The 21,441-nt window shown below is 35.8% G+C and overlaps 2 protein-coding genes across 2 annotated transcripts in view; one reads left to right on the plus strand and one right to left on the minus strand.

Moving 5' to 3' along the window:
• LOC142981499 (uncharacterized protein CG3556) overlaps positions 1–21,441 on the minus strand; it is a 115,596-nt gene that overhangs the window by 40,817 nt on the left and 53,338 nt on the right. The gene's annotated exons all lie outside the window — the stretch shown is intronic.
• Positions 17,541–17,963, plus strand: LOC142981863 (protein GVQW3-like). Its single transcript, XM_076128000.1, has one exon. The coding sequence runs from the start codon at positions 17,541–17,543 to the stop codon at positions 17,961–17,963; it is 423 nt and encodes a 140-aa protein (XP_075984115.1).

The raw sequence follows: 21,441 nt of genomic DNA on the forward strand, positions 1-21,441 counted from the left end.
GTGGTTCTACTTTTATAAATTTGTGCCATTAGTTTATATAATCTATGTATACATTTTTGGAAACCTTCGTTAATAATAGTTTGTTACTACAATTTCAAATCACAAGCTTACTTATATTTCTCTAATAAACATATACAAAAACTTATTTATTAAAATGTAAATGTATTAGGATTCTTTCCTACAATATCGACCATCTCAAAATACATCATTCACATTTTATAGTCCCACAAAGCGCATAAAAGCTACAATAGTATTGTCCATAAGGTCTATAAGTCTGTAGCGTTCGAGTTATTGCAAAAGTGCAATTTCCTGTTGCAGTGTTAGTCCGAGCGGCGTACAGGGGGCCCGTTGAGACCAATGTCCGGCGAACGAACTGCCCAGATGGACTGAGTGCAACTGTATACTTTATTTCAAATTATTTATTCATAATGCTAATGGGACGAGGTTTGTTTACAATATTTTGAAAGATCTGCTTTCCTTGTGCGGTAAAAAAGGGTTTGTGTCGTAAGTCGTTTGTGAAATAAAATATGCTTCGTATTGACATCTCTAAGTCTGTGATGAATAAAGTGCTGTTGTAACTTAATGTCCACTTTTCCTAAAAAAGAAAAGCCTAATATTTAGGTTTAGCATTTAATATAAAGACGGAGATAGGCAAAGTCTGTAACGACTGCCATTAATATAAAATATAGAAATGATTTATAGATAAACGATCATGATTCGCAAATCATGAGCTTATAAAATTCTCGAGTCACAATGTTAGGTATCTTCTAAACGGCTTAACCGATTTTTACCAAATTTTATATCCATATTCAGTAAGCCTGAGAATTGGCTAATATCTATTCATAACCGTTAAGTGATAAGGGCTGCCGAACCATAACATTTTTTTTTAATTTATGTGGTAAAAAAGGTTTGCCGTGTCAGCCAGTTTCTTTATATTTCCAGCTTGTTCATATGATGTGGTCAAAAGGCATAGTTTCCCATAAAAACAGACGTATCATATAATGACATAACTGTCCGACATGGGCGGTCCCTATAAAACTTAATAACACGTGAAGATTGCCTATTATTATGGTGTTTTAATATTATATATTTAAGTAGTGTAAACAAGTCGTATTTATTTACAATAGTTCTGGGAATTGAAAGGTCATTTCTTTTCGTATATTTGTGTATCCTACCAATATTATGCTAAAGTTTGTGAGGATATGTATAATATATGTATGGTAACTCTTTCATGGAAAACTACAAAACGGATATAACTGGAATTTCATACACAGATGGTTTATAACTTACATTAACATATATTATGATACTTTTTACCATGGAAATCTTTTTTAGTTTAGTAGTGTTTAAAATCGTGTAAAAATAAAACCATTTAACATAAATTCGGATAAAGTCTACGTTTTTAAAAACCCACAATTATTTTCGAACGAAAACAAAGCACTATAATTACCAGGCTATCATAAAACAAACGAAAGTATTAAAACACAAGGGTCAGTCTTCCACGCGTTCTAAATTCAAAGAATATAGAAATGAAACAGTTCGTTGTGAAAAAAGGTTGGAACAAAGCTGTACGCTCTTTGGTCGGCCATTCGAATAGTATCGTTGCCGAGAGCGGCTGAGGGCTCGGGAGTGGATGGCCACTCGACATAGATTCAGTTCACGTACCAGTTGTTGGGGGAACTCGGAGCTTTCTCGTTGGAATGACGGATGGAAGTCGCTTTTGTGATACTGTTCACAGTTATGGTCCTGGTACGCATGTACGAAATTGAATAATTAAATTGGGCGAGCTTATGTTAATGTGGAAAAATCATTTAATTATTTATTATTCATCGAAAGTCCAAAAACTGCCGCGTTTGGTTGTCTGTATGTTAGCATCTCAATAACTACTGACCTTTTGATGCGTCTTATTTAGATTGCATAAGGAAGCTTTAAGTGTAATAATTACAGACATACATAAAATCACGTCATTTTCCAGTAGGGTATGTAGAGGCCAAAGACCACTTAATACAACGCCGCGATTGAACTTCGATTTCGTACAAAATAATATCGTTAGAAGAAGATGAATATATACCTCTCTTTTCAAGATATAAGTGCATCTCTCTCTAAAATACTGAATGTTTACATGTCACTAGTCGACACAACTCTTCCTTTTGTAAAGGAGTTAATTAAAATGTTCTTGCAATTAAAGACGGTACTGCAATCCTTATTGTTCGATATAGAATAGGTTATTGTCTCCAGACAATAGACTACCACTATTATATTGTCTCGAAATTAAGCCAGGCTTACAAAGGAAACGGTTCTTGTAAAAATAATATATAAGTATTATAGCTTAGTTTTGTAGACAAACTAGAATATTTAAAAATCTTGCTTTTTTAGCTTATATATAAAGAAATCATGTTTTGAAGTAGGAAGAATTGCATGACAAAAAAGCAATACTCAAGGCCAAATTTTAATTAATTAATTCACAAAAACAATTTCAGAAACAGGTTCCGCAATTCAGGAGAAAATACACGATAAACGAGCATACATACATACAAACCACAGTCGATGCGATTCGATCAAAGCGTAGGGCAGCAAATATAGTATCTAAACCTCAAAATTCTCATCGCATTAAGTTAGCAATTTTGTATTATGCACGCAAACATAGTTTTTATTGCATCTCCAGTTCAGTATTGTCGATTACGAAATTTCAGGTGAAATAATTGAAACGCTGAAATAGGATTTAAGCTACCTTATTTCCTCTTACTTTTGATCTCGAGAGACCTTTCCAAAACCTATTACTACTAGTGCCTACGACCTATTTCACAAAGTTATCAACGATTTCAATCGATACGTCCACGCGTTTGAGCTTCGCTTTCAATCATTGAGTGTCTAAAAATATCGGTAAGTACTAGGGAATAATCATTTGTAAGGAGCTCTCTTTTAATTTTATCGCATTTTATGTTTTTATATATTTATTAGTAGCCTACTCTATATTAAATCTGGGCAAAAAGTATTTTACCTAAAATCTTCTTCGGAAATTTCTCTACCTATTGGTATAAACCACATGAATATAAGTTCAGTAGATTTTGAGTTTATGGCGAACACACAGGCACACACATGCGGCGAGCCAACGTTATTTTTAAAAATAAATCAAATAATTTGATATGATTTGGATTTTAATTCAAAGTGATTTGAAAAGTAATCCATCTTCGGAATCACCAGCCAAATGCATCAGTTTAGACGTGAACACGTACCAGGCAACCAGAAAAACGCAGAAATAACTGCAGCTGTCTGTCAGTGTTTGTCTTTTATTCTTCTCATATTAACGTATATTTGTGAAAAAGTAAAACATTTTCCACAAAATACAGTCACAAAGCACCCACGAAATGTTGTTTAACCGTTGAAATAACGCAAATTTAGCAACACAACGTTAGAATAAGGAATAATGTAGCATGCCGTAGTTAGTCTAAATTCTGAAAGCGTTTGTACTCGGCAAGGCAATTGTTTGTGAAATAATGACGTGTCGTTTCAACACATTACTAAATTAAACTTTACATGTGCGAGCTCAATTGTTGCGCGGGATTATTATGTACTAACTACTGGGTTACTCTTGGTTTTAGGCTTTTGAGAATAATACGTAGCTCGAACTATACGCTGGAGAGCGTGTTTGTCTCAAGCGTATTTTAACCGCCAATATGAGGCTTGATATAAATTTTAAGCGCAATTCGTAGGACTATGAGTATTATTTTTTATGCTTAGAAGCGTTTTTTGCCCGTTATGACAATAATAAGTACTTAAAGCTCCGTGTCAATTTTCGTTAACTGAAAAACTAATGAAAAATACAATCGAAATGATTAGGTCGTTTAAAATGTTCTGCACCAGAAAAAACTGTGCCTAATACTACCACTAAACCTGGAATACAACAATATAACGCAATTGCCTACAAGGCGTCTAGATTTACATTTACAATATTGGTATGGATATCAGTGCAATTGAGCGTATATTACACAATTTCGTCCAGTAGGCAGTCCGGGCACCTCGGCCGCCGGTCACCCCGGTCGGACCTGTGTGCGCTCACGTGCAAATTACTGAGGTGACCGGCTATCAATAGAACCACTTTACTACCTACATACATATACAAAATATATACCGAATATATTCAGTAATATCCTATATGATGCTATGTTTTAGATACGTTTCCTTCTCGTATGGTTAGTGGTAAACCTTATGTTGTTGAAGCCGTATGCTTTAGGATGGTTTAACGACTGCTATACAGTTGGTCAAAATAAAGAGACGTTTTACTCAATAACCACTATGCGGCCACTGACATCAGTATTTTTTTCATAATATTAATATTCAATTAGTAAAGGCTATGATTTGAGTTCATAATAAATATAACGTTTGAAGCTCAATTTTGAGGCGAGTATGCATCGAGTTATGGTACAATAGTAGCTCATCTCGTTATGGCGGCAAAATGTTACAGATGCATACAACCGCCTACGTAAATTTATGGACAATAGTTCTGCATAAAGGAAACAGAAGTTCTCCTCTATTCTGGTTTAGTTTTTGATAAATTTGTTGTTGAAAAACAAACTAAAATGATTCAAAAAATTACGCATCTTTCTATAACTAAAAAACTACACATTTTTATAGAAGTTTCCTAAACATAAAAGGCAACGAAATCCCATTATAAAAATCTAGCAGTAAAAGTTTTCTATTTGCGGCCGCAGATAGGTCACTGACATTTTTGAAATTACAAAGAGCGCATCTCTACCTACTATCAATTTATGTTCGCCTAGTACTCTATGCCTTTATCTTCTTACATTTGTTAGACGGGGGACTATTGACGGAGTGACATCATAAACGAACTCTCCCCTACATCAGTTTCATGGGGCCTGAAAGGTCTATTACATGCCTAAAGACGAACGACGTCTAATGACGTACTTTGGAAGTAACGCCCACGCACCCTACGCGCACTTCATTAAATTGGTGTTACTTTTTTTGGTGGATTGATAATAATATTTCACAAATCTTCGATTCCAGACGAAATAGAGAAAATAAGAGTATTCTTGTAAATGTAATAATGTAATACTAACCACCAGCGCATTATGGACTTTCCCTTATGAAGTCATTTGCTTAAAACAAAAACTTTTATATAGCGACAATATCGCTTGTATTTAAAATCTGTATGCCTATTTTTTTTTAAATAAATATAAATAAATAATCTAATAAATAGAGAGAGTATCCATATACCCTTTCATATTGAGAAAAGACCCTGAGAGTAAATTAAATTTCGGGGAAATCAAAACCAATGCATAGATGCATTAATCTGTTGCTACCAGGGTACCAGGAAGTATTAGGAAGTGTATAAAAGCTTCAAAGTGCAGCCTTGCAATCAGCAGTTCAGTGGAATTGCAGTAATGTTATGAATATGCAAGAGCACCTGTATCATTCATAACTTGGTTTGTTTCATACATAGGCAAAGTTTGGCGAACGAGTAGCGCGTTTAGTTCGCATTCGCATACAATATTCGGTTGCAATTCACAAATGTTTGCCGATCGATACCAATCTCGGTTTGTAATCTACGTTTATTCAATTAGTAGAGTTAGTTTGGCTTTAGTACTATTATTTTCGAGATACACGTAAACAAGGTTAATTAACAATACGCCTGATTTCAACCGACTTCATAAAAAAGGAGGTTCTCAGTTTGACCTGTACGAGTGAGTATGTATGTATGTTTGTGTGCGATTATCTCGTGTTTGAATGAACCGATTTTGGTGGGATTTTCAGCATAGCATGTTCGTGTCTTTTGTAGAATAATTAGTTTTATCTGTATTTGTAGGTAAATAAACAGTTGGCATTTATCTGTTGTACCTGAACGTTATTAAATAAACAAAAAATAGAATACATAAGAAAAGGCTTTTAGGCTTTGTCAAGTTATAATGAATTTATTTCTGTTTGATGTCTAGATAAAATGGTTTATTTATTAATCGACTTAAAACATTTATTTTACCTTCAAACATTTTTTTGGAAATTATTTAAATAGGAGACCTTCATATTTAAGAACAGAAGACTTAGGGCAAAGTTTGTACCTATATTATCATGAGTATTAATTGATCTGAGCCTGCTTGTTATTTTATCTATGTAAGTATGAATTTAGAAGTATGTAAGTACATTTATTTGGTTACCACAATACAAGCTCTGTTTAGTTTGGAATCAAATGACCGTGTGTGAGATGGCCAATGATGTTTATTATTATTATTAACATTAAATTCTGCTCTGAAATACGGCAAAATTTTGTCATTTTCGTATACAGCAACACGGAAAAGCCTCAATTTACATGGTTTCATAATTCGTTATGACGTTTTTCTCCATCATTGACAACCCTTTTTGAAATCAACAAAGAATTTTCATAGCATAATGTAGCTTATTCAAGTTATTACCATTTTTTTACGTCGTTGCTCTGAAAGGGTGCGTAACCGACAATAGAGGCGATTTCATTTCTGTAAGGAAACGCCGAGATATCTGCTACCGGACTTTTAATGTACTAGTGGATCCATCCGGCTTTGCTTGCGTAGCTCGGAATAGAAAGTAGGCAGTATTATTATTACAGTTGCATTTTTACAGGAAAGAACTACTATTTAAAACCTGAAAGCCGCTTCCCGGTATTATAATCAAAACGCTCAAAATTAATTTACACATTTACACTATCTGTAATTTATAGTAACAAAAATTCTAAAAACTAGAATTCTGAATTTAACCCTTCAATAATATTTTACAATACTACGACGGGAAAAGATGATTAGCTGTAATAACAAAATATTCTATTTAATAAAAGTCTCTTGTCTGGATAATGAATAAGTAAGTCTAGCAGCGTCGTTGTACTAAGGCAACATGGCATTAAGACAATTAATTGCGGTTGTAGTGAAGGAAACAATACAAAGCCAACTACTTGTCCACTTGAGAAAAATGTACGCATTTGTCTTATAAGAGTACTGAGAGAGGCACTCTGTGTGATTAATGAGCGCTCAGATGGAAAAGCTACAACTTTATTTATCTTCGAATAATGCGAGTTGAATGTACCAGGAGCACATATTTTTATGGAGATCATTTCGTGGAAACATTTTTCGCTGCAAAGTGCTAGTTCGCCGTCAGTTTTCGAAAATAGAACGTGAATGGGTCGATAAAAGACAAAAAGCGGAATGTTCGGAACTCAAAAGGTTTGATGGGCGATTGACTTGCTCGATTTTTAAAATAGTTCGGATATACTTCGCTTGGAGAGAAACTGCCAGAACTGTATTTTGAAATTAGATTTTTGAGTTTTCTTTTTCAACTGCTCTTGTTATTTCTGTTAGTTTGGTCACAGGACTGTATTTGAATGTAAATGCACTCTAATTCATCCTAGCCTTTCTTCCAACTATGTTGGAGTCGGCTTCCTGTTCACGGGATGCAACTGGATACCAGAAATTTAGATGGCGAGACTGCCTATCGGATCTTCACAACCTGGGTTACAACACGACTTCCTTCGGTAAGACTGTACCTATTATCCTTTAAAAATTCTAAAGCTTTTGTTTCCTACTTTTGCGTAACCTAGTTCATATAATAGACAAAAGCCTAGCATTTCCATTATACCGTACCTACGTTTCGTTGACAATGTACAGTAAACATTACCTTTGTGTAATTTACAAAATGTTTTTTTGGTCCCAAAGTAGAAGATAAATAGAATAAAAAAAGGCTCATTCTAAACACAAGAGAAAGGTTTTGATTGCATAAGCGGTAATTACAGCGGCCAAGTTGTTTGCATGAGGGTAACAACGGGCGTAATTACGAACTGTCATAATATACGGGTATTATATTTATTATACAATGGACGCTGTTTGTTTGTTTTTCTTACCTCGTTATATTTAAAATATTTGGTTAGTGTTAGAGGTAATAGGAATAGGTTGATAAAATTAGAATATGCACACAGAACTAACTTAGGATCTTTTGAACATGTGGTTAAATAAGGATTAATATTTTGTTAACTAGTACTAAAAGAACGGTTTTGTTATAGGACAGTTATTATTAAATTAACATATTAGAATATTTAAAATATAGGCAGATAAGTAACGTGCAAATACAGCATATTAAATGATGTATATATCAGTAATTTTGATTATCTCAACAGAACATTAATGTAATATTAAAACTTCTACGCCAGCAGGCTTGACCAAAAAAATAAGTCCGCACTAACCAAACTTCTTACGAACTTTCGATAAAAAAGTTAAAATCAGCAGATTTATTGGCGGTAAATATGTGAATTTATCACGTCTGGCAACATCGACATCGTGTGATTTCCGACTCACTGGCCGTAAAAACGATAACGTTTTTATATTTCACTCATGATTTCTGATTTCTCACACGTATTTTTTACCGAGTTATTATAGGTTGTGGGTAAATGGTCTTTTTATCTGTTTAAAATGTTATATGTTATATTATTGGGTTAAGTATGTTGTTTATATTCTGCCGTTGTCCAGTTATTGTAGATTGTTCCTTTTGTTATATTATTGCAAAGCTTGACATTTATGCTACTATAACTTATTTTTGTATAATTTTCTCTGTGAGTCGAAAAACCATTTTCTTTTTATGTATGTCTTTTTAAAGTAGGTATTGTCTTTGAGACTATTCTAAACAGTATATTGATTGCTAATAGCAGAATGGAAGTTGATATTCCTGTATATAAGACAATTAAATCGTTAATCGAATTAAAAGTAGGAATTATAATCGTTTTTATTTTAAAGGAAGCGATTTATTTCGTAACTGGTCATTGATTCACTAACTGAACACTTAATAAATATTTCTATAGCCTACTACGGCATAAAACCATATTTTTCCCAAAGCACTCTATTTATTTTGTCCATTTTTTATTCATTTCAAATGAACATCGGCCCGTAAATCAGTAAATCGCGGGCCTTTCGCAATAAAACATATTTACGGACGTGACCTGTGTTCCTGATTTATTTGATTTATTTATTGGAATGTTTGTATGTTTAACGCGAAATATATTAATAAATAAATATTATATTCAATCATAGATAGCAGACGGACCATAAAGGTGAGAGAGAAGTTCCGGAGGGGTGGAAACTGAATGGTATATTTTATCTGTAGTATCCAGTACCCGACGACTCAAATGTCAATAGTGACAGTTGAAGCCGTTTTTTATGATATATTTTGTTATTAAAAAGATAAAATCGCCCATAATGTTTCAATGTAGGTATTTGATTCTCGAATGTAATAGAAATTAATAAGTAAACTAAACGCCCATAGCCAGTTGCGCTCACCGGTCGGGAAACAATCTGTGGGTTAAGCAAACCTTCCATAGATAGGTGACCCCATAGTGGTATTTGAACTGGGCGTCTCCGTGCTTCGGAGGGCACGTAAAAAGTCGGTCCCAGTTGTTGTCAATAGCGTAACAGTCGTTAAGCCACGTCAAAGGCCTTCGGGCGGCTTGAAAAACTTTGACACTAGGTTGACCACTAACCATACGATAAGATAAGAAGAATAAGAAGAAGTAAACTAAACGTTGCGACTGATGGTACGGTGGGAAAGATCACCTAACTGTAGATACACATCGCTGCCTAGCTTTTCATGGCTTCCAGCACAGAATATTGTTTTCTCCCCACTCTACGAACACATATCAACATACCCGAAACCAAAATAGTTACATTACGATTAAGTATGAACAACAGCGCATTAATAACAACTAAATACTTTCAACCCTTTTCATAAATCATTCAACCCCAACATTTAAATCTTGGCAACTTTACCAAAAGTTGTATATTCTTAAAAATAATCCATAAATACAACGTTTGAACCCATAACCCATCCAGGGAGGGTCGAACCCTAGGGACGCGTCCAATTTGCGGATACCTATAAAGTTTAAACCATTTTGTATAGACGCGCGTAAAATGGCACGCCGCGTGTAAAACGACAATCGGTGATATACACAAGAGAAATGTCCTTTTTCAAAGGTTTCTACGTTTTTGTTTGGAATAGGCGGAAGTTTTAAAGTCTTGATTTGAAGAATTGCCTTTTTGAACTTTGATAGATATTATTATTATACGTTAAGGTGTACGTGACAAATGGCGTTCTTCGATCTCTGCCTAAGTGCCTACCCTTATGGAAAAAAACGTGTTATTATGAATATGTATGGGGATTAACGTGGTCAATAGTGGTTATACATTACCTAGTGTGGTATTTCAACCAATTCTATTTATTTGAGCTAACAATTTTTAAACAAGCGGACTTAATCTTAGACTTTCTTCCAGTTTTCAGTTAAAGTAAGTGTTATTAATAAATACTTTGAAAAGCGAAACAATATGAATCCACCTCAAAAGGTTGTTAAGGGTTGAATAATAAAAAAATACATCTAAAACACATACACATAAACTTCATGATAACGTACAGCGTACTCAAACATAAGTAAGCACTCAAGACAGCACTTGTAGTGCTTATTAACATAATAAAGGTGTCTGTCGTATGTAACCTCCTTGATACGTGGTTGTGTGGTTGAGTGCGCGCTTTCCTTTGCTATTGTTGTTCTAAACACTAATTATAATGTGCAGTCTGCTAGTCTATGCTGTGTGATTAATTTAGACTCTTGTGTTTATAGTTGCGTGTTATGTTTAAATGAATTGCCAAATCACAGAGTACTTTCTTGAAAACAATAAACTTAGCCCATTCTTGTCCCACTGCCGGGCTCGGTTCTGGGGAGGGAGAGGTCAGGTCCTTGAGTCCATCACCTTTGGCCAAGCACGGGTTGGGGTCTTTGGCGACTTTGCATTTTTTGAGATCTGTATTAAAGAACTCTCAGGTATGCAAAGTTTCATCACGATCTTTTTCTTAACCGTGGATTAAATGATAATTATTTCAAATAAATACATAACTTCGAAAAGTAATTGATGCGTTGCCGACCAGAAGCGTGGAAAAAGCATACCCATTCTCGGCTATCACTGCTGTTTCTTATGATTGTATTTAATAATAATATTAATAAGCACTTTGTTATAATTTACTCAAAAACCTTTGTCCCTTCATAACACAGATTTAAATTTGTCATGAAAACTATCATGCATATAAGGCGCCTTCATACCATCTCAGTTGGAAGCAAGATGTACGACAGAAATATTTTATAATGTGCTATGTTGGAATCGTGTGCACGACTGTGTGTGATGTAGCAAGGCATCCATCTTGAGCACTGTGATTATATACATTTTACAAATGAAATTATTATGAAATTATGCAATACAAACGGTCCGCCTAGACTTTAACTTGCCTAGAGTGAACCTTAACAAATTATACACTAAAACCTTCCCCAAGAATCATTCAGAAGAAAAACTGATAAAAATCTGTTTAGTGGGTTTTGAGTTTATTGCAACAAGCGTGGTGAGCGGACTTTTCTTTTTTAATAAATATGTTTATTAAGACATACATACATAGATGCCACCGGCGAGGTCTTTAAAAAAGGTAAGTTGCCTAGTACTCGTAACCGGCGGTCCTGTATGACAAGATGTATGGATGTGTGCGGCAAGGGAAGTTTACAAGGATCGAACCAAGTGGCGTTGTTTAGTCTCTGCCTACCCATAGGGAAAAACGCGTGGTATTATGTATGTATATATGCATGTAATGCTTACAATTTAGTGATAAAAATAACCTTAATAATGGTATTTTACGTGTATAGAAGTAATACCGAAATAATAAGTAAACAAATGATTATAAATTCATTATATAGGTGGACATAGCCAAATTGGTCTGTGTATTGGGAATCTATTAGTGGATGAACTCTAACCTATAATAAATGAGAAACGATTCACTGAAGCCATTAGCGTTATTGCTTGTTTTATTTTCACCAATAAATTAAATTGTTAAAGAAATTAAATTTGATAATCATATTAAGCTGTTATTAGATCGATGTGGGAATCTGGGGGCACGGAAGTGCCCCCGCAAGTCGAGCAAAAAAAAGCGGCACGGCCGTAACATCCTTTTCTCGAAGCAATTCGGGCTATTTTTGACACCCCTATAATTTCGTTGTGGATAAAACAAGAAGCCTGGATTCTCAGCAACTAATCAGTCATTGTATAAACACGGTATATTTAAAATTTCAGTCAATTTGAACTAGTGGTTTAAAAATTACAACTTGTTAAAGTTTTGAATTTTGTCACTCACTGATTCACTGACTCACTGACTCACTGACTCACCGATCATCAAAAGTCTAAGGTACTTCTAGCAGACTTAGAAGCTTAAAATTTTGAATACAAATAGGGTTTAGTGTCTTAATCATGGGAAAAATTTAATATTTTCTAATTTCGGTCCAGTTTTCTAAATACACCAACTGCAACTATAACTTTGTAATCCCATATAAATGTATAAGATTACAAGGTTACATTTGCAGTTAATGAATTATTAATACTGTAGAAGATAAAATAAATAGGTGTAAATAGGTACCTACTTTATGAGGCATAACGGGAGGGGGTATAGGGTGGGTAAGGGTGTTTAGCCCATGAAATTGAACAACATTCCCATAGGAAAATATGTTGAATTATGAAAAAAAAAACGTCTTTCCATACAAATTGGACTTATGTTCGCTCTACAAAAAGAAGTGAGATGCCATCAAAAACATTCTGTAAAAACCTCAAGTCTCGCCGTAAAAAGTTGTGAGATCTATATAATACCAAGTCGTTTAATCTATTTAGTCTCTACTTAAAGGAACTTCTGTCTTAAGTTATTACGTATGTTATTATCATGCCAATTTTAAAAAAAATACCTTTAAAACAAATAGATCGACTTGGTCATCGCAAAAAAACACAAACTCGCCATAAACATTTCGGGACCATTAACTTCTTGTCGTGCTGTGTAGTGTGGTACATACTAATAATCAAATCATGCGATGGCCAGGTCGGTCTATTTGTTTTAGAGGTACTTTTTTTAAAATTGGCATGATAATAACATACGTAATAACTTAAGACAGAAGTTCCTTTAAGTAGAGACTAAATAGATTAAACGACTTGGTATTATATAGATCTCACAACTTTTTACGGCGAGACTTGAGGTTTTTACAGAATGTTTTTGATGGCATTTGATAATTTTGCGTTGACAATTATATTGATGTGGTTATTTTACTATAATCTTTGCAAGACTTATAAGATATAAGTCTGTTAACGTTTTAACCATTATGGTTTTAATGTGTAATTAGTTTTCTTTGCGCTTCTGTTAGTTACATACATGCTTACGTTTACTAATAAATTATAGACTGCTGTCGAAATACTTCGTGTGTCTTTCAATATAAAATAGGGAATTAGAAAAATCCTGCTTTGGTCAATTATGCAAAATGTCACGTTACATAAAACCGTAATTATGAGAAAAATAATGAACAACAGCTGAATTCAAATAATTTTTTGCATAAACAAATCCTTTCCAAAGTTGATTTCATTTGGTTGGTACACAAACAAAATTGTACATTGTGATGACAATTGCCCAAACGTAATAGGAGCTCAGCAACGCGAGAGAGTGTCCGACCGTTCATGAAATTTATACGTTAGCAATGCAAATGAATACCAGCCCGCTTCCATGTTGCCCTGGTAATTTAGCACGACTATCGCTCTGTTACATGACGTGCTTCCTACCTGTGATAAACATTTAAATTATGCTATCCGTAACGTTGATCAAGGATTATAATATTATTTGGTACATATTTGGGGATTCGGTTTTTGTGTTTGATTATTTATTGGTTAGTTATTTGATAAGAATCTAAACGTACTGACTAACAAACTCTCCTACCTACAGTATATCTGAACAGTGTACGGTTACATGTTCCCGAAAGTAATATTATTATAACCGTCGTTAGGTCTACTTAAAAAACATTAAACTTAAAAGTTAAACTTAAAACTCTATATGAAGAAAAAGTCTGTTTAGAGACTTAAAACCTTTTCAGTGTTTAAAGATTACATATAGATCTTAGACTATAGCGTCAGAATGATCTATCGCTAACTGATAATGCTTAAGTAAGTTAACAATGGATAGATAGACAATTGAAAACGGCCGTAAGTCAATATGCACTTTTCAGCCGCAGTAAAACAAAAAAACTGAGCAGTTATCTTCTCTGTTAATCGAATCGCAACCACATAAACAGTCTTTCAAGCAAACGTATGAATGAAATGCTCATGCAAGCATTGAACTCAGTAATAACATACGAAATGATGCCGCATTGGTTTCCTTTCCAATTAATTTAGAACGTACGGATATGTGGAATTGAATTCTATTTAGTGAGCATTGAGACCTCGCTGGTATTAAAGCCTTTACGGGTTCAGAAAATACGAATAGATTACATGTTTATGTTTGTTTGTATGTATGTAATCAACTACAGTTTAGTTTGGGTTTGAAATGTATTAAAACCCAAGTACATAAAGGATTTAGTGAATATTTGGGAGTGTTTTCAACATTTTGTTTAGCTTTTTGGCTTGTTGTAGGTTTTAAGTTTATTTTACTAAAAACTTTACCTTTAGTTAGGTACGATATTCGGTTTTGATAATCCAGAAAAACTTTTCACAAAAACCCGATAATATTCGAACCAACAAACTCTAAAACACCAAACAGCTAATTACGGTAAAAAAATTAAAAAGAAACTAGCGAAATTCTAGTTCGAAATTAAAAAAATATTCACTAAAGGCGTGTGCACATTAAAAGGCGATGGCGGTGTGTGCTCGGTGAGGTGTCTTCTCTCGCTCGGGCAGGTAATCGCGTTTGATCAGCGCTCATGCGTGAGAGCCGGCGGTGAGCTGCCGTGCGCGCCCTTACCGACGGTTATTTTTACCCTGCTACGTGCGTATCGGGGTGTCTAGGAAATTAAATGGTTATAAAGTTTGTTAGATCCTATGTACCTTTAAAACTGACATGTCGTGTTTGATATATATGTCAGTTTTTGTAAGGTATTTTTAGGTGTAGCGTAAAATTGTTAGCAGAAACATTAAGTTATCGATTGAAATTTAAATTTTAATTTAATAATTACTTGTCTGCTTGCTATCTTAATTTAAGACAAAGTGTAGTGCCTGATACATTGTACATATAGTAGGTACAACAAATTTAATGTTTTTAAGGAATCTTTTGTTGTCTTGTATAAAAATTTTGTCTCCTGACCTGATGTTGTTTGGCATCAAGGATATCAAAAAGATTATTAATTCGAGTAGCTCGTAGGTGTTAATTAGTATAAAGTGTACTAAAATACTCTAATTATAATTGTGAAGGTCAATATAATTAGAAAAATGTTCTCTTTGTAAATAGTTTTAATTACTTATACATTAATTATAATATTGATTACGGATATTTAAACATCTTATAATGAATCTTTTGTATATTATCATCATGAAATTATGTGAAGCCTATAAATATTTAAGTACAAAATAATTAGTATGTAATTTTTAAAGGAATCCAATGATTAGCTTTTCTGCTTCAGATTTAATAAACAATATTATGATATATTAACTAATTATTTACGATTTTACCTAAATTAATTTTACGGTAGATATACCAACGACGGTACGTGGCATATTTCTTCAAATTGTAAATACCAGTGTTATTAAATTATTTAACAACGTGTAAAAAGCTTTACAAACCTAATCGGAAATGTTGTTTTCTTTTACCTATCTTATTTTATTATTGCATTTACAATTGGCCATAGTTAAACGGAAAGGATCCAACCCACACTATGGGTAAAATGAGTTATGTATACCAAAACACTCCTTGAAGTTAAAATTTTAATATCACGAAAACTTTTTGGGCAGATAGGGATACTGACGGTGTCATCACAGTATGTGCTTGCAAACTTGTTGTATATAAAACAAAATTTAGGGACTTTCGCAACAAATAGCGATAGACACAATTATAACACTAGAAACAGACACAAATTGGTAGGTCCCCATCATCGTTTACACAAGGTGCACAATTCGTTTGTAGGTCTCGGTATTCGTTTCTTCAACAAGCTTCCCAAGCACATCATGGATTTACCCCTGCCAAAATTCAAAGTTGCTGTTAAGGAACATCTCGTTAGGAAAGCTTATTACAGAATTGATGAGTATCTAAACGACAATAGCTCTTGGGATTAGTCGCTCGCTTGATTAGGATTCTATGAAATTAGGGAACTTTGCTATAAATTGTATAAACTCAGTAGCAGTAGGTCTAAATATTGTAAAATATGGGCAATTAATGATGCAATTAGGTGATGTTACGTACAATTTGATGTTAATCATAAAACTGTCACTTCTTTTTTTTTTTCTTTTATATTGTTCACAACCAATGTGCTCACTTGCTGCCCATATTCTTATTATCACATGCTAGTAGGTGCTCCCAACATACGGTACGATCAGAGACTAATAAATAACCTAGCTATATTCATTTTCCTTATTTGACGTTTAGTCTATATCGCTGATTGTTGGCAGCTCCTCGCATGATCAATTATTGTATCAACCACATTGTAAAACTTTTGGCGATTGAAAAGAGTGGCCGTGAGTTTCTTGCTAGCTCTTCTCATAAGGCTCCACCCCCTTTCCGAGCTAGTGGTAGATTCAGTAATTGTAACGACTATCATAAGTGTCAATATTTGACCTAAATGAATAAATGATTTGATTTTGATTTTGATTTTGAAAACAATCCAAGTAAAATTCAAACCCACCATGAAGTTATAGTCCTGAGTTAGTCCCAAAGTTAAAGTGATCTGAACTTAAAAGTTAAATATCTCGAAACTACGTCTGTGTGGGTTGGATCGTTTCCGTTTAACTATGGCCAATTTAGGAATTGAAAAATATCTACGCATCCGGTCATCCCATTCATCATTCGTGAAATATTTGAAATATATAATATCCGAAAAAAAATATCACCTATACAGCAAATAAATCAACTGAGTACTAGGGCTACATAACGGCACAGGTGTTCGTCCAATATAGCCGCACCTGCATGACCGCGGCCGAGCCTTGAAAAGGGTCCGCTACTGGCTACCAGGGTGGCATAAAAATAAGTATGTGTTCGAATATTTGCGTGTCATCGGTGTAATTAAAACGTCACTGTCGAGGTGCCGACGATGGTGAAAGAAAGATTTATACGTTCATAAAATTACGCCTTTCTCCCATGGGGGTATGTAGACACCAAAGTATGCCACTAATCTTGCTACGATACTTTCAAATTTTGTTTGATTCATTCACATCCGGACACTTTGTCACCACCGGACAGCCGGTTACGAGTATTTATTTAACTATACATACGAGGTGTGTTCAAAAAGTATCGCGAATTTTGAATTTTCGCGGGTTACGTATATTTGAATTTGTTTTTTTTTTTGCGGCGTTATGTTGGTTTATATGTCTCTCACTTATGCTGTAAAGTTCGGCCATTTGAGATGTTCAGTTAATTCTTGGCAGCTGTTTTGCTTGCACGTGTTTTAGTTCGTCTTCGATTTCCATCTATTCAAAAAAATTTTGCAATGAACTTGTTAAAAATTTTGAGTGAAAGACGAAATTAAGAGCGCGGATGCATTCTAAATGTTGACTGTGGCATACGGAGAAGCTACTTTCGACAAAAGCAACGGTTTTTGGTGGTACAAAATGTTTTCAGAAGGCCGAGAAGATGGGAACGTTGAAGAGCGTGCCGCACGCCCGAGCACTTCACTAACAGACGAAAAGCTTTATAATGTGAAGAAAATGGTGCTGGCCAAGCGTCTAGTCACCGTTAGAGAAATTGCCGAGGACCTAGGCATATCGATAATCTCGTGCCTTTCGATTTTAATCGATAACTTGGGCATGAGACATGTCGCCGTAAAATTCGTACCAAAATTGCTCAATTTCGATCGCGACTTCTTGGCCAAAAACAACACACAGATGATACTGCAGTCACTGTTTTCCCCAGATCTGGCCTCTTGTGACTTATTCTTATTCTCGAAACTGAAGAGGCCCATGAAAGGATGACGCTACGCCACGATTAAAGAGATAAAGACGACATCGAAGAAGGAGCAGAACAAGATACAAAAAAATGATATTTTGAAGTGCTTCGAAGATTGGAAAAAACGTTGGCACTAGTGTATAATATCCCAGGGGGATTACTTTGAAGGGGGCAAAATAGATATTTACGAATAAATAAAGAATTTTTGAAAAAACACAAAATTCGCGATACTTTTTGAACACACTATGTATATATCGGCGCAACCACATTAGCTGTCCAGAGAAAGTAGAATAAGTTTGTTTAATAATTTGGTTGTCCAAAATATTAGTTTATAAATCATCAGTTGATTATTTTGAGTTTAATACGATGTAAAATTAACGTTATTATTGTAATTTCAATACTTAACCTAAAACTTATAAACACGTGCTCGTGCGCCGAGAACTATAAATACGGCCGCTCTGTAGGCAATCGGCTCAGTTGCACGCCGATCGCCGTACAGTACGGACCTCTCTGGGACGTCGTTACGCTGCCCGTTGAATAAACGAAGTTTATAAGTACAAGTGAAGTTTTTCTTAGAAGACCCAAAATGAGTGATCATCATGAGAACCACAATTGTGACGTCAGCAATGCTGACGTCACACTTTTTAAAAACACTACGGAGGTCCCTCCTCCGTCATCAGAAGTGGGATTGCAAGAAGCTCTTACCCCAGCTGCTTCATCATCAGCTCTTCCACCTGATCAACTGGAACGAACCAACAGCCAGCAACAAGAACCTGTTTTGGCTACCAATGCACCATTGGAAGCTTCACTGCGATCAGGACCACAAGCGTATACCTACCCTGGAATGCAGTTTGGAGGGATACCACCACAATTCCTGATGCAAATGATGGAGACTATGCAGAAAATGTCGGAGCGCTTATGTGCTCCACCTACTGAAGCAAAAATAAGGATCAAGGATGTTTACTTACCATCATTCGATCCAGACACTCACATCGGTGTACGAGAATGGTGTCAACATATAGATCAAGCTATTGAAGCGTATAAGCTTGATGATTTCGATGTACGCATGAAGGTCTGCAGCTTGTTGAAGGGGCGTGCTAAGATGTGGATTGATGATTGGATGGTGACAACCACAACGTGGGAAGAGTTGCGGAAAAATCTCATCACCACTTTTGAACCCGAAAATAGATACTCCCGGGATATAATCATGTTCAGGGAACATGTTTACGATACAACAAAAGACATCGCGGAGTTCTTATCACGTGCCTGGATCTTGTGGCGAAGAGTCACCAAAGACAAACTGGGAGACGAACATGCTGTGGAAGCTGTGATTGGATGCATTAATGATGAGCGCTTGCGTATCGAATTAATGAATGCCAGGGCAACCACTGTCCCTGAGCTCATCTCAGTTGCAACATCGATACGGAAGAAGCGGAGTTATCCAAGCTCCAGTTCCACACCACATAACAAACGTCCACGTTATTCGGACAATACAGCATCAACTGCAAACTGCCGAATATGTAAAAAGACGAACCACTCCACTAATGACTGCAGGTTCAAACCTTCGGAGTCTAAACCGGAAACTAGCAATAAAGATTCAAAAATAACAACCACAAACACGACAAATGAAAAACGAAATGAAACAACCACTTGTACCTATTGCAAGAGACCAGGTCACACTTATGAAAATTGCTTCAAACGCGAACGTTTGTTGACTTCAAATGTTAATTACGTAGCGAGTGGTAAGCTGGCTCCTATCTCCATCAAAATAGGTGAAAAGACTTTGCAAGCCATATTCGATAGCGGGGCAGAGTGCTCAATTATCAGAGAATCAATTGCTATGGCCTTACCTGGTCAGAAGAGACCAGTAGTCAATTATTTGAAAGGGATTGGGCAATTCCCCGCATTATCGTTAACTAAGCTCACGACCGTATGTGTCGTGGATACCATCAGTGTTGAGCTTGAGTTTTACTTATTGCCCGACTACGAAATGTCAACAGACATTTTAGTGGGTATGAACCTAATTCATAACACTAATCTAAGTGTGATAATCACAGCCAACGGGACAAAGCTAATCCGTGAAACAATCGTCAATCATGTGAGTACCAGTTCTTGTCTCTTCAATAACTTGGACTGTGACCTTACGAATAAAGATGAAGTTATGCAACTACGACTACTTCTTAATAAATACGAGCACCTGTTCATCCGTGGGTATCCTAAGACTCGGGTCAACACTGGCGAGCTAGAAATCAGATTGAAAAATCCTGAAAAATTCGTGGAAAGAAGACCATATCGCCTCAGCCCAGTGGAACGAGAGAAGGTTCGCACCATAATTCAAGAACTTTTGGAAAACAAAATCATTCGTGAAAGCAAATCTCCCTACTCAAGTCCCATCATACTGGTCAAGAAAAAGAATGGTGACGATCGGCTTTGTGTGGACTTTCGAGAGCTTAATTCAAATACTCTACGTGACCATTATCCACTCCCGTTGATCTCAGACCAGATCGACCAGTTGGCAAATGGTAATTTTTATACAAGCCTTGATATGGCTGCAGGCTTCCACCAGATTCCCATCAGTGAGACCTCCATAGAGAAGACCGCATTCGTCACACCAGATGGACTATATGAGTATCTCACCATGCCTTTTGGTTTGAGCAATGCTTGTTCGGTCTACCAACGATGCATTAACAGAGCCTTGACATCATTGCTGGGAACAGCTGCACAGGTCTACGTAGATGACGTGTTGAGCAAATGCAAAGATTTTCCTGAGGGAATCTCGCATTTGGAGCGAATCCTCATAGCACTGCAAGACTCGGGCTTTTCTATCAACGCAGACAAGTGCGCTTTCTTCAAACGGTCCATCGAATATCTCGGACACGTAGTTTCTGATGGACAAGTACGACCAAGTCCACGCAAAGTAGAAGCCCTAGTCAAAGCCCCAGTACCCAAAACTGTCAAGCAAGTCAGACAATTCAACGGTCTAGCTGGATACTTCAGGAAGTACATTCCTGACTTTTCTCGTGTGATGGTACCTTTGTATGAACTAACGAAGCAAGGAGCAAAATGGACATGGACAGACAAACACGAAAAAGCTCGTAACACAATCATTGAATGCCTATCGTCTGCTCCAGCACTTATGTTATTTCAAGAAGAGGCGCCTATACTACTATACACAGATGCAAGCAGCCTTGGATTTGGAGCAGTACTGGTTCAGGTGACAGATGGACGCCAACATGCGGTTGCTTTTATGAGCTTGAGAACCACGGAGGCTGAAAGTCGCTACCACTCCTATGAGTTGGAGACACTAGCAGTGGTACGTGCTATAAAACACTTTCGCCAGTATCTATATGGGCGAAAGTTCACTGTAATAACAGATTGCAATGCGTTAAAAGCGTCAAAACATAAAAGGGATCTCCTACCAAGGATTCATCGCTGGTGGGCGTTCTTACAAAACTACGACTTCGAAGTAGAATACCGCAAAGGTGAACGTCTCCAACATGCTGA

The sequence above is a fragment of the Anticarsia gemmatalis genome, chromosome 20 (genome assembly GCF_050436995.1).
Source record: "Anticarsia gemmatalis isolate Benzon Research Colony breed Stoneville strain chromosome 20, ilAntGemm2 primary, whole genome shotgun sequence".
Taxonomy (NCBI): Eukaryota; Metazoa; Arthropoda; class Insecta; order Lepidoptera; family Erebidae; genus Anticarsia; species Anticarsia gemmatalis.

Excerpts from the sequence above, each read along its gene's own strand:
- LOC142981863 (XM_076128000.1), top strand. The coding sequence starts at position 17,541 with ATGTTGACTGTGGCATACGGAGAAGCTACTTTCGACAAAAGCAACGGT.